At 40.0% G+C, this 22145-nt stretch overlaps 1 protein-coding gene across 8 annotated transcripts in view; it reads left to right on the top strand.

Annotated features, from left to right (window-relative positions):
* Window positions 1-22145, top strand: part of LOC109937657 (inositol hexakisphosphate and diphosphoinositol-pentakisphosphate kinase 1-like) — a 172782-nt gene that overhangs the window by 137805 nt on the left and 12832 nt on the right. For 4 of the 8 annotated variants that reach the window (XM_048617082.1, XM_048617079.1, XM_048617078.1 and 1 more), the window contains 3 exons: window positions 705-842; window positions 2519-2647; window positions 6409-8567. In XM_048617082.1, coding sequence (XP_048473039.1) covers window positions 705-842; window positions 2519-2647; window positions 6409-6737 — 596 coding nt within the window. In that variant the 3' untranslated portion in view covers window positions 6738-8567. Of the gene's footprint in view, window positions 1-704; window positions 843-2518; window positions 2648-4038; window positions 4686-6408; window positions 8568-19271; window positions 19652-22145 lie in introns of those variants that run through there. The other 4 variants (XM_048617083.1, XM_048617080.1, XM_048617081.1 and 1 more) reach the window with 4 other exon arrangements.

Below are 22145 nucleotides of genomic sequence, written 5' to 3'. Positions count from 1 at the left end.
TAGCCCCTTTCTTTACAGAATCCTACCCTTTACAAAACCTGGCTGAGCTGCAATTATTCAAACAAACACGTATCTCTTAGCCATGTTACCAAGTGCCCAGAGATTGTCAGACCTATATGTTCAACATTGGATTTCTTGCTCCATGGTAAGAACGTGTTGTAAAAGTATAAATTGGGATGCAATATACATTGCTTGAGTCTGGTGGCTGCCCCATTACCATTTTAATGAGTGTGTTAACCTATTTAACATCTGTGACATAGACAGGAAGTTCAGTTCAATACGTTAGTGTTTGTAGACCTCAAAATCCTAGTCTGTTGTGTCCAAGTTATGGTTTTAATTGTTAGAGAACAGTGGAGATTTGGGCTATCTGTCCTTTTCCCATAAAAGTATCCAGTTTAAAAGCTTTGCTGCTCCCATGGTGTTAGTGTGTAACTACATACCAGAAGTGTTCTTAGCCCGGCAGCATTCTGATACTTGCAATTTGCATTTAGATCTCGCTTTGTGTCCAGTGTTGTTGCATTTGCCTGTCACGTTTTTTGGTCTGGCTCAATGATTGCTTTTCATAAAAAAAACTAAATTAATTTTCCCTGGGAAAATAGTAGTCTTGATGTGAGCTATTTTCATTGCCTTTAGAGAATATTAAGATCCTGCAAAATGTAATTAATTGCAGATTCCTTGCATTCTTTTCTCTCATTTTTATTTAGGTTTTGAAGGATGTTCAATGGTTCCTTCGATCTATCCTTTGGAAACACTCCATAATTCTCTGTCCCTGAAACAAGTGAATGAATTCCTTACGTCCATATCTGAAATTTGTGGGAAATCTCACGATGGAACATCAAAAGGTAAAAGGTGTACTTTTAGCTGAGACTATACAATGAGAAACCCTCCTTTGGGTGTCTTATCTCTCTTGTATCTCAGTACGAACTCAACTTATGAAATCTCAGATAACAAGGTGTAGAGCTGGATGAACACAGCAGGCCAAACAGCATCAGAGGAGTAGAAAAGCTGATGTTTCAGGTCTGGTCCCTTCTTCAGCTTTCCTGCTCCTCTGCTGCTTCGCCTGCTGTGTTCATCCAGCTCTACACCTTGTTATCTCAGATTCTCCAGCATCGGCAGTTCCTACTATCTTCTTATGAAATCTCAGCACTGTTTCATAATTCAACATATCACACCACGTGCCTCAGCCCTAAAGCTTTAACAAAGAATAGGTCGCGTTTCTGAGCTATCTTGTAGCTTGGTGAGTGGGAAATGAACAAAATCATAATAGTTCTGAAGCTGGCCTAAGGCATGTATGGTAGCATGCATGCCTCTGAGTCAAAAAGTTATGGGATCCAACCTGCTGCCAAGATTTGAGTAGAGTGTGTCGCCACAGTCTCACCAGACCATAGGGCTGCTGTCTCATTAGAAAGAGTCGACTGGCGGTGATTTGACCTCAGGGCCACCAGACCTTAGGAGAGGAGAGAAATGGAGGAGGAGAGTCCTTCACCTCAGCCAGTGATAGGAATTGAACCCACACTGTTGGCATCACACTGCTTCACAAACCGACTGTCCAGGCAACTCGACGTTCCAGTGCAAGACCGAGTCAGTACTACACTGTCAAAGGTGCTGTATTTCAGATGAAATGTTAAACAGGCCCCACCTACCCCTTCATTTAGATATAGAAGGTGCCTTGGTACTGTTTTAAAGAAGGACAAGTGAGGTTTCCCTCACATAAAATTACCTGAGTATTTTTGCCTCAGTCAATATCACTACAGCAGATAAGCATTTTTGGAGCTTGCTGCGTACAAATTGAATCGTAGAATAGAATTATAGAATCCCAACAGGGCAGAAAGAGGCCATTTGGCCCATCAATTCTGCATTCACCCTCCAAAGACATCCCACTCTATTCCCCTAACCCCACATTTAAAATGGCTAACCCACCTAACCTGAACATCTTTGAACTGTGGGAGGAAACCAGAGCACCCAATGGAAATCAACATAGATACAGAATGTGCAAGTTCACAGACAGTCCCCCAAGGCTGGAATCAAACCCAGTTCCTGGTACTGTGGTAGCAGTGCTAACCACCGTGCTGCCCCAATTTGGCTGGTACATTTTCAATGATTGCACTTCAGAAAGCCACTTTCACTGCCTTCATAGATGCTGGAATACCTCTGTCTCCCATTAGCATTGCTTTGCTTGCTGCATTGAATGACAAGTGAAGGAGACACGACAACACTGAATCCAGCATGCCCACCGATCCCACAATAGCAAAAACAGAGACCCAGAGATGCACCGAACAGCAGACCTATCACAAACCACACCCACAGGGTATTCGAGTCCCAGGTGATTGCTAGGCCATTTTAAGTAAGAATGAACTTGCATCTGTATAATGCTGTTCACAACATCAGGACCTCCTTTCGTCTTTACAGTTAGTTAAAATATTTTTGAAGTGTTGTTACTACATTATGGCAAACAATGACCTCTGTTTTGAATTTATTTGTAATTTGTATAATAATCATTGTTGTCATTATATGGCAGAACTTTCAGCAATGTTTGAGACTATGGGGAATAGCCAGCCTACAGTAGATGAGTATATTCCTCAACAAGTCCTGCCCTCCACAGTTACCTCCCTTTCATCACGTCCTCGCTCAGAAAACCCTCCATGGTGTAAGTAACCTTTTATTCTAAAATATATATGTAAATACTCAGAAGTATATTTGTTACATCAACCGCATCTATAAAATTTTGGTATCTAAGCAAGAAACGTAAGAAATGTAAAGAATCAAGACCCATAAAATTGGAAAGTGTAGAGATAAAATGAATCAACAGCAGCTTACACTTATATGCCACCTTTAGTAGAGTGAGAATCACAAGTGTGTGATCATAAACTGAGCCACACAAAACGATATTAGAAGAGGCAGTTGAAACTTGGTGAAAGTAAAGATTTGTTTGAGTTTGCAGGCTGAGGATTGTTTAGAAACATAGAAAATAATAAGCAGCAGCAGGCCATTTGGCTCAAGAAGCCTGTTCCGCCATTCAATATAATCGTGGCTGATCCTCTAGCTCAATGCCATACTCCCACTCACTCCTCATACTGCTTAACACTTCTACCTTCTAGAAATGTGTCTATTTCCTAAATATATTCAGTGACTTCTCTATCACAGAATGCTGTGGAGATGAATACCAGATGTTCACTACCTTCGCAGTGAAAACATTTCTCCTCATTTCAGTCTAAAATGGCCTGTTGCATCCCTGAGACCATAACCAGTTGTTCTAAACCCCTGGCCAGGGGGAGTATATCCCTGCATCTAGTCTGTCCAGTCCTGTCTGAATTTTATGTTTCAATGAGATCGTCTCTTGTCCTTCTAAACCCCAGTGAATACAGGACCTAATTTTTCCTCGTAATAAAAACCTACCGCATGAGGAATCATTCTGGTGAACCTTCGCTGCATTCCCTAAGTGAAGAGTGTTTTTTTTTGGTAAAGAGACCAAAGCTGCACACACTATTCCAAGTGTGGTCTCCAAAGGCCCTAGATAGCTGCATTAAGACTCCCTTGCTGCTGTACATGAATCCTATTGCAATGAAGTCCAATGTATCACTTGCCTTCCCAACTGTTTGCTGCATCTGAGTGTTTGTTCAGGCAAAGAATTACAAGCGGGTATGGGTGCTGATTGCTTTTAGATTTTCAGATTTTGTCTGGTGTTGAACAGAGGTCTGAGCACAGTTTGCTTTAGTTGTAAAATTGTCCTTTTCTCCCCATGAGCAAGCTTTGGGGGATTGTCACATTCACTCAGGAGTTAAAGACAATAAAGATCATCTTGGCACAGCCCATGTGCAAAACACTTCATCTCTGATGATATGTGCTTGATTATACAGGTGTTAGACCACTTAAATGAAATAAATGAGTTAATAACTGACTGCAAATGGTGCACAACGCATTGGCTTAATTCCATGTGAATGTCAACCAAACATTCTCCTCTGCCAAGTGAGAGTTAGAGCTGATATGACTAACTATGCATTGATGTGAGATCTTATTGGCAACTCTTATGTCCCCTAGACAATGCAAAGGAAAGTACATGTGGAGACTCAAAAATGAACACCTGCAACTCAGTAAACAGCTATCCTATCAATAAAAGACCTCTATCAGGTCATTCCTCAGACTTCTCTTTGTCTGTTTTTATTTTCACGAACTCAAAAAATTTAAAACCCTTTTACCAGATGCCTCAGCTCAGTCTTGGAAGTCTGTCTTCCTTCTACAGCCTGCCCACACCAGCCATTCTGTCACCTATCTAACTGTGATTGATTGCCAGTTCAAAACTGGATATGGACAAACCTGCCTAAACCTGATTCATATATGGGCTACTAGCTAACTGACGGAGAAAGGTTTCAGTATATGAGTCCAGATTTGTGTTGTATCCTTTTCTGATAATGCCTCCATTTTAAAATTGTTTTCAGTTAACCCTGCCCATCTCTTTTTTTTTGTAATCTCCTCCAACTAATCCTGGCCTCTTGTGTATCCTTGACTTTATCTCAGTTTCATTGACACCTTGTGCCTTCAGCTTCCTAGGCTGAAACATCTAGAATTCCCTTTCTAAACTTCACTCCCTCTCTCTGCTGCTGAAGATGTTCCTTAAAATCTTCTTTGACCATGCTGTCCTTGAGTCACTTTGTGATTTCGTGTCATAAAATGGTTAGCACTGCTGCCTCACAGCGCCAGGGACCCGGGTTCGATTCCAGCCTTGGGTGACTGTCTGTGTGGAGTTTGCACGTTCTCCCTGTGTCTGCGTGGGTTTCCTCCAGGTGCTCCGGTTTCCCCCCACAGTCCAAAGATGTGCAGGTTAGGTGGATTGGCAATGCTAAATTGCCCATAGTGTTCAGGGAGGTGTAGATTAGGTGGGTTATAGGGGGATGGGTCTGGGTGGGATGCTCTGATGTTCAGTGTGGACTTGTTGGGCCGAAGGGCCTGTTTCCACACTGTAGGGATTCTATGATAACAGTCTTGCCCATTGTGATATTTTGTTGTTAAAGGTGATTTATAAATACAAGTTGTCATTAAATGTTTGCACTATCCTCCCATTGTTTAAATGGTCATGTGAATGTTGACTGCAGGTCACATATACAATCGAGCATTCTACACCTCTCAAATTCTTCATTAGGAAGAGAAAAATTATGGAATAGTTGTGGGTGGTTATCTGTGCCCTCAGACAGCTGTGTTATTGTACATTTGCAAATCTGCCAAGGCTTAATTCCCTGTGACTAAGCTGATAATGAATTACTTTTGCTCTGGATTTTCTTTGACCTGGTTACTGCTAGTAGTTTGTAATTAAACGGTTATGGCAGACTGACCCAGAAGGTGCTGTTTTCCATTGCTGACCTGTGTGCAGTTATTGAACCCAGAAAGGGAATCAAAAGAATTGGTTATTTTAGCAATAACCTAGTGATTCCTGGTACTGGCTTATCTGGGCCAACACTGAGGTAGGCCTGGAGCTGAATGTAGACTGACACAGACACGGCGCCAGAAGCAAGTAATATGGACACGAGATCGGTCAAAGAAACATTTTAAGCTATCACCACAAATATCATTGTCATTTTAAACAATTACTCTGAACAGATGCAACATTGTAGCCAAGACCATAGGTATGGACAATGTGAATTACATGATAATATCTTCATTTATTTAGTCATCAATACACTAAATAAGCACGGCTATATTAACAAAATCCTTTAGTTTGGATATTTCTATTCTGATTTCTTTGTCATCTTAGTTAGCCTCTTATAAGCCTTTGTTTGTATTTAATTATATGTTTTCCAATATGAAAACAGTATCTGTCAATAAAAATTGAGTTTAAAATAAATATTATTCACCAAGTCGGCAATCAGAAGTTTGTGTATTTTCCATATATGCTTTATCCAAATACTGCTGTGTTTAATTAAATAAACAGAGTGCTGAAATAATTCTATGTCTAAATGTGTCCAGTCAGTTTATAGCACATGTTTTTGGGATTTAAGATACATCTACTCAGTTCCAGGTCAGAGTTAACTAACTCAATACAGATCAGTGATGGTACACTGCAACCTTTGTGTCAGACTGTCTTCCTTAACCTTTTAATTGCAAAATCACTTCTTAATTCCTACTTTTAACTCCAAAATTTGCATACAGAAATTAATTTGTGTCTGAGTGCTTAGCTGATGATGAATTAGTTATGAAATGTGCTCCGTGTTTTGTGGTTTACACACAGCAAGCCATAATGAGTTGAATGTTCATGTAATTTGTCCTTCATAGTGCTGTTGGAGAGATTCGCATTGGTCACGGCACAAGGAGAAATTTGCCTTTCAGATAGTTCCATGACTTTTCTCCAGATTGTCAGTGATGCATACTTTCCATTGTTTAATAATTTCTTTGATTTATCTGTATCTTTAAATACAGATAGCAGTGGTCCTTCAAGCACTGTGTCCAGTGCTGGTCCGTCATCTCCCAACACCTCCGACAACTCTCCCCGGTTTAGTTTCAGTGATAAATCATCACTCACGCCCCAGAGCAGCGAAGAGCAGCAGCAATCTGTCCAGCCAGCAAATCCCAACCAACATCCCAGCTGCAATCACAAGGACCTACAGCTGACACCAACTCTTCACAACAGCCAGGGGCAGCAAGTCATTCAAGGTCAACAGCTGCACCAGAATCATAGTGACCCACAGCTAACTGGGAGTATGACTGGGCAGGGAAAACAGGTAGTAGAAGGTCTGGTGGAAACCTAACGATGAAGGCAGTGGATTGTTTTGCAGCATTGTGCCACCAGATGTGATAACTACTCCTTCTTCTGCTATTAAACTGGGATTGAGGCTGTATATTTTATAAATGTCACATGCTGACTCTGGGATCAGTACAATGTATTAATGCTGCACTGTAATACAGAGGGGTTGGATGTTCCAGGTTTGGGTTTTGGTGGCTTGGTATCACCCTGTGCCTCTGATCCCTCCCGTGTTGTTGGTATAGGTGAGGTGATTTTACATCCTTTGTGATGGGTGATGTATTTGTATGTGGTACATGTCAATCTTCATCCTATAACCATGTACAGAAAGCCAGCTATTTCTTCATCCATGTAGTTTGTAAATTGTTATTTAATGATGGTATTTTGTAAATAAGGAACAAGTTAATCCTCCTGGGACTGATAGGACTTCTGGCTCCAATACGTTTTCCTTCCACCAGATTTCTTTCCGTAAGTATAAGTGTTGCGGAGCTTAATGAAGCAAGACAGACGTGACATGTAAATTTTCAGTCCTTAGCCCAGTTACCATTTTATAAAACACAAACGCCTATCCTGGCTTATAGGGCAGCTGGGATGTCCTGTGAGCTATGAAACAGAGATGTTTCTGCCAAGTTAGCCAGTCTCAACCAGACGATAATTGGGTATTACTAATTGATGTTGATGTCCCTCTACTAGTGATGAGGAAAATTCAGCCAAAGGTTCCTGGATACCTGTGGCCAATAATCCATCTAAATTTTCTTTGTTCTGCATAGCCTATTTAGTTCCAGACATGAGCCTTCACTTTTTTATTTTTGTGCAGTTGTTGGGTCATTACCCTAGAAATTAAATAACAAGTTGACACACTGCTAGGGGTCACCAGACGGGATGACCACTTGGGTGTGATTCTGTTAGCTGTTGGTGCATATGGAACCTCAGCATGAGTCAATACATTTGGAAGAAGAGGAGGGAAACTCAGTTGAGGAACATGCAAAACCTGCTTTGTGCTAAATAACAAAGCTTCAGAAAATCCAAAGTTGAAACACTGATAAGAATTGATATCAGTAAGTTTTAACAGTTAGTTATAGCATCATTCAGTTTGCTTATCTCTGCCAACCATCACCTGGTCTTGCCAGTTAAGCAAGATCTTGTGAAAAAACAAATTTCAATAGTTTGCCGGAGTAAGTAAACCTCACAATGCTATAGCTTAACTGTTCAAAAGGTGCTGCAGCTCTGAAATAAGTAGGATAAGAGAATTTTCTTAGTTAATACACCAAGTTTGTCGGTTTTATCCATCATGTCTTGAATATGTTACATCTAATTGATATGGGAGATATCCATCTGTATATCTGTCTCAGTGTCCTGAGCTCAGGGAGAGAAAAAGCAACCAGGATTGCAACACTGAGTGTGCATTTGTGTACATGTGTTTCTGTGTATGCATGTTCAACACGGACAGGATTGTGTATGGCTGGGACAATTACCATAGTTAAACAGTATGTCGCAGCAACTTAGACTTGTGCATGAATGTTGATAATGAGACAGCAATGGCCAGCTGGTTCCCTCAGCTCATGACCCTCAGCATGAGTCAGTACCTTCTGGAGAAGAAAAACGATATCATTTGTGAGTGAATTGTCCTTTGCAATAGTTATAACCTTGACAGGGCTATATGAGCACAATGCATAGAGTTCAGTCAGCACCATATGGAAAGCAGTCACTCCAGGATACAGATGACGCAGCATAACAACTATAGTGATTTTTTTAAAAAAAAGACTATAGTTTTAAAAATAGTTATAGAGTCATACAGCATGGAAACAGACCCTTTGGTCCAACTGGTGCATACCGAGCATAATCCCAAACTAATCTAGTCCCATCTGCTTGCTCCTACCCTATATCCCTCCAAACCTTTCCTATTCATATATCCCTCCAAATGTCTTTTAAATATTGTAATTGTACCCACATCCATCACTTCTTCAGGAAGTTCATTCTACACGCGAACGACCCTCCATGTAAGAAAAATTGCCTCATGTCTTTTTTTAAATCTCTCTCCTGTCATCTTAAAAATATGCCTCCTGGTCTTGAAATTCCCCGTTTTAGGGAAAAGACAACTACCATCAACTCTGTTTATACCTGTCATTATTTAATAAACTTCTATTAGGTCACCTCTCAACCTCCTACACTCCAGTGAGAAAGGTCTCTGATCTTTCCAGCCTTTCCTTATAACTCAAACCTTCCACACCCAGCAACATCTGGGTTTATTTATTTCTTTCAGTAGGCTAGTCTGGACTTTTACTGTTTAAGGTTGTTGTGATAGGAAATAAATAACTGGTGTTAGTCAAGATGATGAGTTGCATCTACCGGATGATGGGATGTGTATCACAGGTCAGCTGAGAGTGTGGAATCAAACCATGCATCTCAAAATGAGACAGGAAAGTTAATACTCTTGAGCAAATTTGAAGTCTGCTTTTAGTTTTCTCCAATTTTGCACTCATTTGGGTTCATCCCATAGTGATTGGGACAGCACATTGTGTGGGGCATTGGAGTTAATGTTTGGAGATAATAGGCTGGGGCAATGCCTGTCCATACAATGTACAAGATCCAAGCTTTTCTTAATAGTGTACAAAAGCAAGGATGTTATGCTAAACCTTTATAAATTGCTGATATGGACTCACCTAGATAACTGTGGACAACTCTGGACACCACACTTTAGGAAAGGTATTAAGGCCTTAGGAAAGATACAAATGAAATCGATAAGAATGCTATCGGGCTTGAGAGATTTCAGTTCTTTGGAGAAGTGTGTGGTTCAAGTTAGAATGGAGAATGTTAAGAGTAGATTTAGAGCTGCTCAGAGTTGTAAGGGATTTCATAGGTTGAATAAGAAAAAAATCACTTTCACTGGCAAGATGGTCTGTAACCAGAGGATTTTAAAGTAATTAGCAAAAGAAACAAAGAGATGAGACAGTATTTATGCAGCAAATTGATATAATCAGAAAGTACTGCCTGCAGGGATGTTGGAAGCAGATTCAATAATAACTTTCAAAAGTTAAATAGTTGAAAAAGAAAAAAATTGTGAGCTTTAGGTTAAAGCAGAGGGAGTGGAAGTCTCAAGAGGATAGATGCAGGAATGATGTTTTCCCCGCCTAAGGTTTTGAGAACCAGTGGACGCAGTCTCCGAATAAGGGACAGGTCATTTAGGACTGAGGTGAGGGATTTTTTTCATTGATTGTTGTGACTCTTTGATTGAACCTTTAGGGTAGAGAATTCCAATGAGTATGTCCAATATAGAGATCAATTGATTTCTAGATTTTAAAGATATCAACTGAAATGGAAACAGTGCATTGAGGTGATGTCATTGTGATCATTAGATGATCAGCCGTGATCTAGTAGAAAGGCAGAACAGGTTCAATGGGCCAAATGGCCTATTCCTGCTCCCTTCCGTTTTTTTTTAATTATTAATTCGTGGGACATGGTCATTGCTGACTAGGCCAGCAATTATTGCTCATCCGTCATTGTGTTGAGAGCCTTACATTGCTGTGGGTCTGTAGTGACATGTAGGCCAAATCAGGTAAGGATGACAGTTACCTGCCCTAAAGGACATTAGTGAACCAGATAAGTTTTTCCAACAACCATCATCATTAGACTTGAAATTCCAGAGTTGTTTTTTAATGAGTTCAAATTCCACCATCTGCCATTGGTAGGATTCAAATCTGGTTCCTCAGAACATTACCTGGGACTCTGGCTTACAAGTCCACTGACAGTACTACTAAGCCATCACCTTCAGTATGTTTCTAAGTAAATGGTAATCTTTTTTAAACAGCCTGCATAGGCATGATGGACCAAATGGCCACCTGCCCTATAAGACTCCATGAAGTGGGTTGCATGTCAATTGCTACAAAGCTGGGGGTAGCTAGAGATGTGCAATAAATGCCTTCCGTGTCCTGAGACTAAATTCACACACAAGGTGTAATATTGTGTGACGGACCTCTTGTTGGCCATACTTTATGATGTCCCTTTTTCTGGCACTAAACCAGTGATCCAATGTATGAATCTTAAGGTACTCTTTTCAGTTCTAGCCGCAGTCTGAAAGGGCAGCTTGTGGACAGGACACAAAATCTTTTAACTGCAAACATCACATGTCATTGAAGCCCTGTTTCTCATGTACTACCACAGAGTTGTTCAATCAGAATTTTAAAAAGAGTCTTTCATGCTCACAATTTTCGCTCCAGGCAAAGAATAACCCTGTGTCAGCCCTTCACTGAAGGACTATATGTTCTGCATCCAGGTGGATGATACAAAATCTGGGTGGGTACTGTAGCACTCCTCTAAAACTGCTAGTTGGTTAAATGCATGATGTTTGTGTTTTTGCAAGAAATCTCAAAATTATATTGCTTTGAATTTTTAATACAGATTAGCCTTGGTTTTGTGATGTGCTAACTGATCCAAGCCAGTTGGGAACTTAGGAAGTAACAAGTTGGCCCTTAAAGCTCTTGGGCAAAGGAGGATTCCTATTTCTTATCATTGTTGCAGTGATCCTTGGTCATGAAAACACATCTGTAAGGAAAGAAGCAAGCTTCCTTATGATGCTGGCCCTCCCCTGATTATAAAGTTCTCAGATACACACTGCTTGAGAGTATGCAGGAGTCATCTCTGAAGATGAATCCGTGCTTTGGCCAAAGGAGATTTGGGATTTACTTTTAAATCTTATTCCAATTAAAGACTGAATTGTAGTTTTTGAGGCTGGGTAAAATTTGGTCAAAGATTATACTCCACTTGGGTACCCTGAAATTGAGTGTGTAAAATATAATTGTAATGTTTTGGTGTCTAGGTAGAACCACTTTCGTTCTTTCACCAACACACTTTTTGTTGTTTCCAAATAGTGTACTGAGTTAATGTAGACACTGGATCTGTTTGCTAAATAATTGGATGGGTAGACATGATAGAAAAAGGAAGTTGAAGTTAAAAGTTACGTGCAATTATGTTTATATTCATTCATGGATGACGGTGTCACTAGCTAGGCCAGCAATTATCTCCCATCTCTTAATTGCCCTGGAGAAGGTGGTGGTAAGCTGCCACCTTAAACCACGACATTCCTCGGGGTGCAGGAGCACCAATGGTGCAGTTAAGAAGGGAGATTTTGGGATGCTACAAGTGATCCCAAGGTGCGTAGAAGATAGGCATAGGCTTCCTGCACCTTTGCTTTTATTAAATCTGGAATTTTACCAATACTTCTGTTTGTCTTAATTTTTTAATAAATTGAAAAAGAAACATTCAAGTAACAGCAGGAAAATCAGAAGATTGTGAAAGTTAAAACCCTGCTTCTCCGGTTCTGTTGAATGAGGGAATCAGGAAGAATTAGTTAAAATTTGATACCTGACTGAGCCAGGATAGGGCCAACACAGTATGGCAATACAGTCAGAGAGGGACGATGAAGTGGCAATATGAGGCTCTGCTGCTGGAAACACCTATCAACATGCAGGGACTGAGCAGAATTGAAGCTATAGTGTCACAGCTGTAATTCTAATTCACATCATCTTCCAAACTGGCTCTGGATCAAAATCAGGTCAGCATAGAAAGAGGAGGCTTGTGCGAAGCATAAGTACTGGCATAGATCAGTTGTGCCAGATGGCTTGTTTCTGTGCTATAAAGTTCTGTGTAACTAGTGCAAAATTTCTCAGTCTCCGTTCTAATCTTTCTATTGTTTTCATTATTTCCTGCATTTTCGTTTTCAGAAGTTTTATCACTGTTACCAAGATCAGTACATATTGGCGCTGTTTAATTGATTTTAACTGTAAAGTAGAGTAGTAACACTGGCTATAATTTCACTTACACGAGGTTAAAAACTGTTTTTATATTTGTGACTGTTGTGCAATTGTACTGTAAACTTTCAGAATGGTTTTATTGTTCCAGTAAAATAACACCCATGTAGAAATAAAGCTTTTTACAAATGAAAAGTTGCAGAACTGAACTCTTGAGAGACCTCAACATGGCATTTTTTTTCTACAAGTTGTAGCAATGGAACACAGAAGGAAACCATTTGGCCAATTCAACCCACTCTCACTATTCTAGAGAATCTGGAATTCCACTCACCTACTCTGTCATGTCCCTGTATCTTCCTCTGCTTTCTGAACCATAAGCTCTGGAGTTCCCTTCATAAACATCTACCCTCTCCTTTTAACCTACCTCTTGGACCAAATTTTGGGTCACCTGACTTAGTGTGACCTGATATGGCAGATTTTATTCGCCGATACTACTTTGAAGCGTTTTGGAATATTTGACTACATTAAAGGAGCTAGATAAATGCAAGTTGTCATTGCTTCAAATACTTACCCATCTTTCCCTCAAAGGATGTAATGTCCTCTGCTTCAGCCATTCCCTGTAACAGGATGTCCCACCCTCCAAAAACCCTGTATTTCTCCTAACTTTTCATCAGTTTCTCACTGTTAAACTTTTTGTTTAAATTGAAAGCTTCTCATAGAAATGTACAGCATGGAAGCAGATCCTTCGATCCAATTCATCCATGCTGATCAGTTATCCTAAATTGATCTAATCCCATTTTCTAGAACTTGGCCCATGTCCCTCTAAACCCTTACTATTCATGTACCCATCCAGATGACTTTTAAATCTAGTAATTGTATCAGCTTCCACCACTTCCTCTGGCAGCTCGTTCCACACACACACCACCCTCTGCGTGAAAAAGTTGCCCCTTAGGTCCCTTTTAAATCTTTCCCCTCTCACCTTAAACCTATGCCCCTCTAGTTTTTGTCATTTGAAAGAACTCATATTGACGGAGCTGATGAGGGTGTCACTAAATTAGTCCAACAAAGCAGACATCAGCATTGTAATGAATAATCATAAACTGATGAAAGATGGATATAAGGACAGACTTTGCCCTGTTTATTAAATTACTGCATTACACTGTCTTTCTTGATTTGCTTTGGGCTGCTTTCAGTTTTTAACACCTAATGCGTAATCTAACGTAAAACTGGTGTGTATGTATGGTGATTAGTGAGGGCTTTGAATGCGTCTATTATGTCTTTCTGGAAGCAGTTGAGGAAAGATTGCTATGAAACATGCATACTCATTTCAGCTCAAACCCTTGTTGCCTGAGGGTGTGGAGAGATTTATTGTAAATGAGATTATTCTTAGAATAGACGTACACTATATCTTAAAATTATTTATTAATGGAGTAATTTCCAAAGAGGCTTTCTCGAATAAAGGCTGTGGCCACGGGGCATGGTGTCTTTCCAGTGGATTCTGTTTGAAATGTATTATATTGTGGTTTTAATTACAGGTCTGTTGAAGAAACTAAAGGGAAAGTCCTGTAAAAAGTAAAAGCAAAATACTGTGAATACCGGAAAAATTGAAATGAGAACAAAAAATTGTTTAGCAAGTCAGCATCCAAGTTTAGCTCTCGAGTTAATAAATTGGCTCTGATGAAGGGTCACTGGCCTCTGTTTGTATCCCCACAGATGCTGCCTGATCTGAATGTTTTTCAGTATTTTTTTTGTTTGTCTTTTGGAAGAGTCTGACTGTTCTGCACATGGAATACTAAAGGAAAGGCGAGCAAGCTGTCTTAAGTGGATGTAATTCCTGAAGCCTGTAGCTGGGGTGTCTCGGCAACACTGTGACATTTGCCTGGTCACAAAACATTTGCAGTTGGCTTGCAGAAAGTGCCAGAATACGCAGGCATTCATCAGGGAGAGAAAGGCAGGTTAGCATTTCAAATGGAGACCTTGTGTTGGTAGGTCTAGTGAAAATCACTCCTGATTTGCTTCTGAATTTCTTTTTCGGATCCTGGCATTGTTTATTAGTCTTTGGGATGTGACAGGAACTGGCTAATTGCCTGACCATAATTGCCCTGAAAAAGGTCCTGGTCGTGTGTGCTGCTGCAATCCTTGTGGTGTAGGGACACCCACAGTGCTATCAGGGAGGGTGTTCCAGATTTTTGACTTGATTGCAGTAGACGAGTAGTGAGATAGCGCCAAGTCAGGATGGTTTGTGTCTTGGAGGGTAACTTGCAGATAATGATGTTACGATGTACCTAGTGCCCACGATCTTGGTTGTAGAGGCAGTGGATTTGAAAGGTCTTGTCAAAGCGATCTTGGTGAGTTGCGACAATACATCTTCTGGATGATGAACCCTGAATCCATGATGTGTTGGTAATGAATGGAGGGAATAAGGTGGGGAATGGGATGCTGATGTTGTTGAGCTCCTTGAATATTGGTGTAGCTGCACTCATCCAGACGAGTGGAGTTTTCCCAATTTGTGCCTTGTGGACGGTGGGCAGGTACTTCCAGTATTTGTCTCCAGTATGTACAATTGTTTCAGAATTACTACAGCAGGGATTATTACTTTGGACTCATTACCCTTAACAAACTTGCCTGCCAAAATGTATCAACCTTAGCTTTGAAAGGTTGATTTGACCCCTCAATGCAACACCTCTTTGAGATGAGAGTTGCAGGTTTCACTGCCCTTTTGTGTGAAGACTCACTTCCTGATGTTACTTACATTTTTAAAAAAATCCATATGTAGAAGGATTAATTTTCTACTGTCAACAACCTGCACTTAATAATGTAGTAAAACATCCCAAACTCTTCACAGCGTTGACAACATTTGGTACTGAACCACATAAGAGGAATTTAGGGCAGATTGTTAAAATGACTTTGGTTTTAAAGAGTATCTTAAAGAATGAATTGGGGTCCAATGAATTGGGGTCCAAAGGATTAGGGAGTGTATCCCAGAGCTTTAGGCCCGGGGAGCTGAAGGTATGGCTGTGAGCGGTGGAGTGATATAAATCTGGGATGCTCCAGAGGCTGGAATTAGATGAGGGCAGATATCTTGCAAAGTTACGGAGCCAGAGGGCATTATGGAGAAACAAGAAAACCGGGAAGAGGATTTAGAATCAAGGTGCAGTTCAACTGGTAGCCGAGATACACTGTCAAACATGTAGAGTGATGAAATGTCTGAGATGATACAAGTTGGGATATGGGCAGCAGAATTTCAGATGATCTTAGGTTTCTGTTTGATTGAACAGAGAAAGATGGTTGGGAGTGTGTGGCTGTTGTGGAGTTGAGCTATAACTGAGGCATGCATGAGGAGAATGGGTGTGATAGGGGCATCTTTATGATTTAAAGAAAAAGTAAAGAACAAGAGCCATCTAGTAGTCCCAGCAGGCCATCTGTTTTGGTCAATCTCAATCCTACCTAAGCAACTCCACACCGCACTTTCCCATTCTTTCAGTCAACTGTAGAACCATCCAATTGTTTCCTGAGCATGTAGCTATTGCCCATTTTGTTGTGAATTAATTCTGCAATTCTGACCTTTTGGATGAAAGTGCTTCACATGGTCCCACTTCCTGTTTCTCTAGTTTCTGTTTGTGGTATTTAATCCTCTTGCCATGGAGTTGCATTTTTACCATCTTTTCCCTCTCAGTTCGACCTGCTGCAAATCGAAATTCCTTTCCTGAAACTGGTTTGACACATAGTCAGTGAGTTACATTTATCACCTGTGCAGAAATTGCAGTGTTTACCGATATTAAACAAAAATTTATTTGCACTTTCTGTACATGTTTTTAAGGAAAATTCCAGAACAATATATTTTACTTAGATAAATTTGTATAACTGAATCAATTTTTAGTTTACTGTTGAAGGCACATGAATAACCAAGGAAATGTATCTTAGAATGATGAGCAATGAAGCAAGTCAAGTGATGGCAGCCACCAAGATGTATATTCAGTGAGTGTCTCATCTGTCTTTGATTAGTTGTTACTTGAAGTGAGGCTGCTCATGTTGCTTGAATGATATCTTGGTGTACTGTTGTGAGCTTATGGGTAACTGCAATTGGCAGCTGAATGCGAACAAAGCATATCAAAGCAGCAGCCCTACAGAAGGTTAAGCAAACGTCTGCATTCAGCTCTGGGACTTCCTCCACCCACCCCCCAATCTTGTTGATACTCCACACAGACAATCTGATTTGTTCTAAAGTGAGTTATTGGAACTTGTTTTTGTATGAAACAGATTTCCAAAATCCTTTTTCTGCCAAAAACTGTGTGTGATTGCAGTGAGCCAGAGGGTTTTGACATTAGATTGTTTTCAAGCTGATTTTATGGACAGCGCAATAAGAATCTGATCTTGAGCTTCTGTTTGCAGCTGTAGCTCAAAGAGAAAATGGTCAGATTTGGAAAGGGTAGAGGGTATGATGAACCATTCTGTTTCTTTTGTCATCCTTCCAATGTACTCAACTGTGGATAATAGATTAGCTTGTTGCTGGGAAATCACCACAATTGTTTGTCTTAGTCTCATGTTTGTAATTCATTTTCTATGGCAAAACTTGTTGAGATCATTGTAGGCTTACACTGGTGAATACAGTTAATTTTTTTTTCTTAAAAAAAAACAATAAAAGACTTTCTATCTTACATGTGATTTGGGCTGTGGGGAAATGATGTGTAATATTCATGGAATCATGCTGTGTTAACTTATTAAAATAGTTCCCATTGTGTGGTTTTTAAATTATTTCATTAATAAAGCTTAACAAATATAACTGAGCGCTTGCAATGTTTGGTGCATATATGAGGGCCTCACTCTGTTTAACTTGCTGCATTCTGCAGACTATATGAATGTGAAATGTACAGCTTCCAGAACCAGTCTAACTGCAGCAAGTATTATGACCCTTTGTCAAAACTTGAATCTGTAAATCCTTTTAAATCCCGCGTGAGGTTAAGCGTCCATTATCACAATCCACAGTCCTTACTTCCTGTTGTCACAATTTGTTGGTCATACTTTTCTGTCGATGTTTCCCATTGTAAAATGATATGTCAATACTTGCTGCTATAAATCTGTCACACCAGTTATCTTGGCTAATGGCTATTTTCTGAAGCCCATGTCGCAAATCTGTCACAAATGTTTATGTAAACTAAATTTCTAAATCCATTAATGAATAATAATAAACAATTATATTGCTAAAATAATTCAGTAAATTATGACAAATTCTGTAATTCAAATGATCTGATTTAACTTTTTGGACCAAATTCTCACCTCTGTTATTCACATCACTCAACTCAAATTAGTGTGGAAAACAATCTGGGAATTAGTGCATATTGTACCCAGGAAGATATCAGTATTTGAAATAAATAGAAATGAGAATTTTGCAGCACAGAGACTGAGCCATTGTGGTTGTGCAAATGATCCAGTTGATCCATTTCTCCTGTTTATTCTCCCCCCCCCCCCACAAAAGACTTTCTAATTTCTTCCCTTTGTTTATTTGCTCCCTTTAGTAACATCCTTTTGCCCCTTGTGACACTGTAGCACATTCACAAGAGGACTGGTAATCACAGTGTATGAAGTTGATATAGACTGTCCCTGTTATAATATGTAGAAACTTCTAATGGAATTGGCAGAAGGTGCAGCAGACACAACGTTTACTTATTAGGTTAAAAGTTTACATCAGCAAAACCTGTCATAACTTATGGAGATTTATAATAGGAAAAGTTCAGACGTTATTTAGCAACTTAAATGATAGTCATAAACTGGAACAAGTATCCACTCCTTACTCCCTCAAATATGCTTCAGTGAATGAGATCATGGCTAATTAATCTACAATATAACTCCATGTACCCACCTTTGCCCCCTGTCTTTAGCACCTCAGAATCTCAGATTTAAAATTTGCAATTAATCTGGCATCAATTGCCTCTTGTGGAAGAAGGTTCCACTGCTGTCCTCTTTTGGATGCAGAAGATTTTCCCTATTTTGCACCTGTAAGATCCACTTTTTTTTGAGCTAAGACTATCCAACCAGCAGAAATGATTTCCCTCTCTGTCTCACCCTAACTATTCTCCTTGCATCTTAAAATTTGATCAAATCAGGTCTGAACCTTCTAAATTACAGGGAACACAATCCTTTTATGTGCATCCTCTCCTTGTAATTTAACTCTTGGGATCATTCTGATAAATCTATGCTATATTCAAGGAAGGTATACCTTGTTCCAAGGCTAAGGTATTTTTATAAATTGCAGTGCCCAGAGTTGCTGGTGGTATTGCAGGAATAGTCTAGCCAAGGCTTTATTTAGTCAAAGCATGGCTTCTCTACCCCCTTGCATTCTAGCACTTTCTCATTACTTCTCATTACTTTGTCTGCCTATTCATAATATGTTAATGACTTGTATACCTGGGATCTCCAAATACTGTGTGGACATAGATTCTTCAGATATTGATCAAGGCTTCTATAGATGTTTGGCTATTGGTATACACAGCTTAGGGGTTTCTTAGCTTTTCAAACAATCGTCATTTTATTCATAGTTAACATGTGCATCCACTGTTCGAGCAAAATTGCTTTTGTCAAAACAGCCCGTGACGAGGGCAATTTCTAAGCAGAAAAATTGCCAGGTTTACTGAAGCGGCAGAAGATCACTAGAAATAGAAATGTAGAATCACTGTGTGAGACAGCTCAGACTGAGTAGTGCCCCCATGCTGTCTTTCTCTACTTTGGATAAATAAGCTGCCACTCTCCTTCTGACATTTGCTCTCCTGGGCCAATTGTTTTCATTTTCCTTCCAGATGCAGACAAATCAGGCCACAATCAAACCAGCTGAAGCTGGTGTGCACTCATCGTCTTGGTGCCTTAGAAAAACACGAGACTAATGTCTGAATCCTAACAGTCACACTGAGAAAACAAGAGATTTAATTCAAGGTCAAGTCAGGTGTTGCAAATGGCTTTCCTTGTACACCCATTGTCCTTGATTCCATTTGTGTGGCATGTGTTTGTCTTTGTGTACAGTATGGATGTGTGTCTGTCTCCTTCCCTTGTTTCTGCTGTATCTCTCTTTTTTGTCTTCCCTCTTTGTCTGTTATTTGTATATTCACAGGTTTTTTTTTGTGCATCACTTCTGCAGCATGTTAATCAGATCATTAGAGATTCAAGGATCAAATGCAATAAAACCATGCAAAATATTTAATGATTGAATGCTAAATGAAACTTCTTTCTGCTGGAAAGCTTGCATCATTAACTCATTCTGAACCCTTTACTCAGACAGATAATGCTAAGTATTCAGAATAGCTTTGCCAATTTATAATGTCAAAGATTGTCAGATGTAGTATGGTAGTAGAGATATGTAATTAGCTGTGTTCATTCATTAAAAATACAACTACCTTGCTGTTAAGTGAGTTGATGTAATCTCATAACCAGTTACCTACACAATCACATCCATTAGGATATTGAATCTGCTATTATGTGGCACAGCGTTCCTGAGAAGGGATTGGTGTTTTTGATCAGTTTAATTCAGCACCTGTAAATAATGCCAAAGAACAACTCTGTTTCCTCATCTCGCTAATTCTTACTGCAGTCCCTGAATCCTGCAAAATGGTAAAGCGCCTTGTCGCTAGGCGTGACAGGAGGCTGACACCTGGGATATTCCATTTAAAAAGTCGACATCATGGTCTGAATTGTTTGACCTCTGAATGTTTTTTGATATTGATAAGTATTATTCTGAGGCCAATGAATCAAACACTAAATAAAAAGCTGTGAAATGCTGGAAACGCTCCAGGTCAGAGCAGGAGATTAAGGGGTGAGCTAATTGAGGCATTTAAAATGATTAAAGGATTTTATAGGGTAGATAAGAGAGAAACTACTTCCTCTGGCTGAGAAGCCCAGAACTAGGATGAATAACTGTTGAAGTAAAGCTAGGCTGTTCACAAAGTCCAGAAGTACTACTTCACAGAAAAGGTGGTGGAAGTCTGGGCCTCTGTCCCCATGAAAAGCTGTAGAGGCTGGGCAATTAAATTAACATTTTGTAACTGTGATTAATGGTTTGTTTAGTTAAGGATATCAATACTTTGGAATCTCTGTGAGGATGGAGTTAAGGTACAGATCAGCCATTATCTCATTGGAAAGCAGGGCCTCCTTCCGTCCTTGTGTCAGACAGAAACTGTGGGGAGAGAAATTGAGTTAATATTTCAGGTTGACTTTCGTCAAGGCCAAATAAAATGCCATTCCAACCAGCAAAATTGACAACACACCTTTTTGTTTGCCAATGTAATGACTTTCAGATGTAATCGTACAAACATGGCGACACATTTACTGACAATTAGATTGTCTCTATAGATTTGCCTTGGTGTCTCCAGGAATTAAAGATTAATTTCCTGTGTATTGCAACGAGCCACACCGGAGTAAAATCATCACGGTATTAATATTTTAGCTGAAAACACACAGCAATACTGTCATGCATTAAATATCAGCTCCTTGGTGTTTAAAGACAATATTGAGGCTGTTGCAGTTTTTGTTTTATAATCCAGGCAGATTTTGCTACTTCAGGACCCTTGGCTTCAAATTAACTGAACTCTCCTGAACTCGCCCAACAACCGAAACAAATCAAAGCGATGACCTTCCAGCAAATTCAAGGATAGGTTCACAACAATCCTTTCCATGTCAAAATCAATCATCTCTGATTCACACTTTCTCAACTCAATGGACCTCCTGGTCTTGCTCAGTCCTCCTACAACATTTCATCCTTTAAAATCCAGGTTTGGACATTCCTAGAGACATGGTGAGTTTTATCCAGTGAACAACTCTGGTAAGGAGTCCTCAGAGATTCCAGATTTCTTTACACAGTGTAACTGACCCAAGCTAAGTTGATTCTCCCCATTCCTGAGTAAGAGAATGGGCAAACCAAGTGGTGAGAGTGACCTCTACCTGATTGTCTCTTTCTGCACAAGTTCATGCTGGTATTTGTTGTTGGGTTTATTCTTTGTCCAATGTTGAGGGCAGATGCCCCCAACACTCCACCCCACCTCACCCCAAGTTTTCTGGTCAACATTTTTCTTTCTCCCCATTCACCAACACTTCTAAAAAGAGATCAATTGATAGTGTTTCTCATTACAGTCTGTGGGAGCTTGATGGTTGCAGTATTTGTGATAGTCAAACAGTGACGTCAATCAAAAGTTTAAAAAAAAAACAAAGAACTGCGAATGTTGGAAATCTGAAACAAAAACAGAAATTGCTGGAAAATCTCAGTCTGGAAGCATCTGTGGAGAGAAATCAGAGTTAACATTTTGGCTCCAGTGGCCTTTGGGGTCACTTAATTAATTTAGTTAATTAGCTGTAAAGCATTGTAGGTTAACTTGAGGTGATAGACGAGACTATATAAAGGAAAAACCGATATTCATTTCAAGCCCACCGACTCCCACAGCTACCTAGAATACTCCTCCTCCCACCCACCTTCCTGCAAAAATGCTATCCCCAATTCCTTCGCCTCCGCTGCATCTGTTCCCAGGATGAGGCATTCCACTCCCGTACATCTCAGTTGTCCTCGTTTTTCAAGGACCGTAACTTCCCCCCTCCTCGGTGGTCGAGAACGCCGTCAACCGTGTCTCCCACATTTCCCGCACCTCATCCCTCACACCCCGTCCACGCAATAAGAACCAAAAAAGAATCCC

The sequence above is a fragment of the Rhincodon typus genome, chromosome 36, assembly GCF_021869965.1.
Source record: "Rhincodon typus isolate 14 chromosome 36, sRhiTyp1.1, whole genome shotgun sequence".
Taxonomy (NCBI): domain Eukaryota; kingdom Metazoa; phylum Chordata; class Chondrichthyes; order Orectolobiformes; family Rhincodontidae; genus Rhincodon; species Rhincodon typus.
Note: the sequence above shows the minus strand (reverse complement) of the source record. Positions and strands in the feature narration are given on the sequence as shown.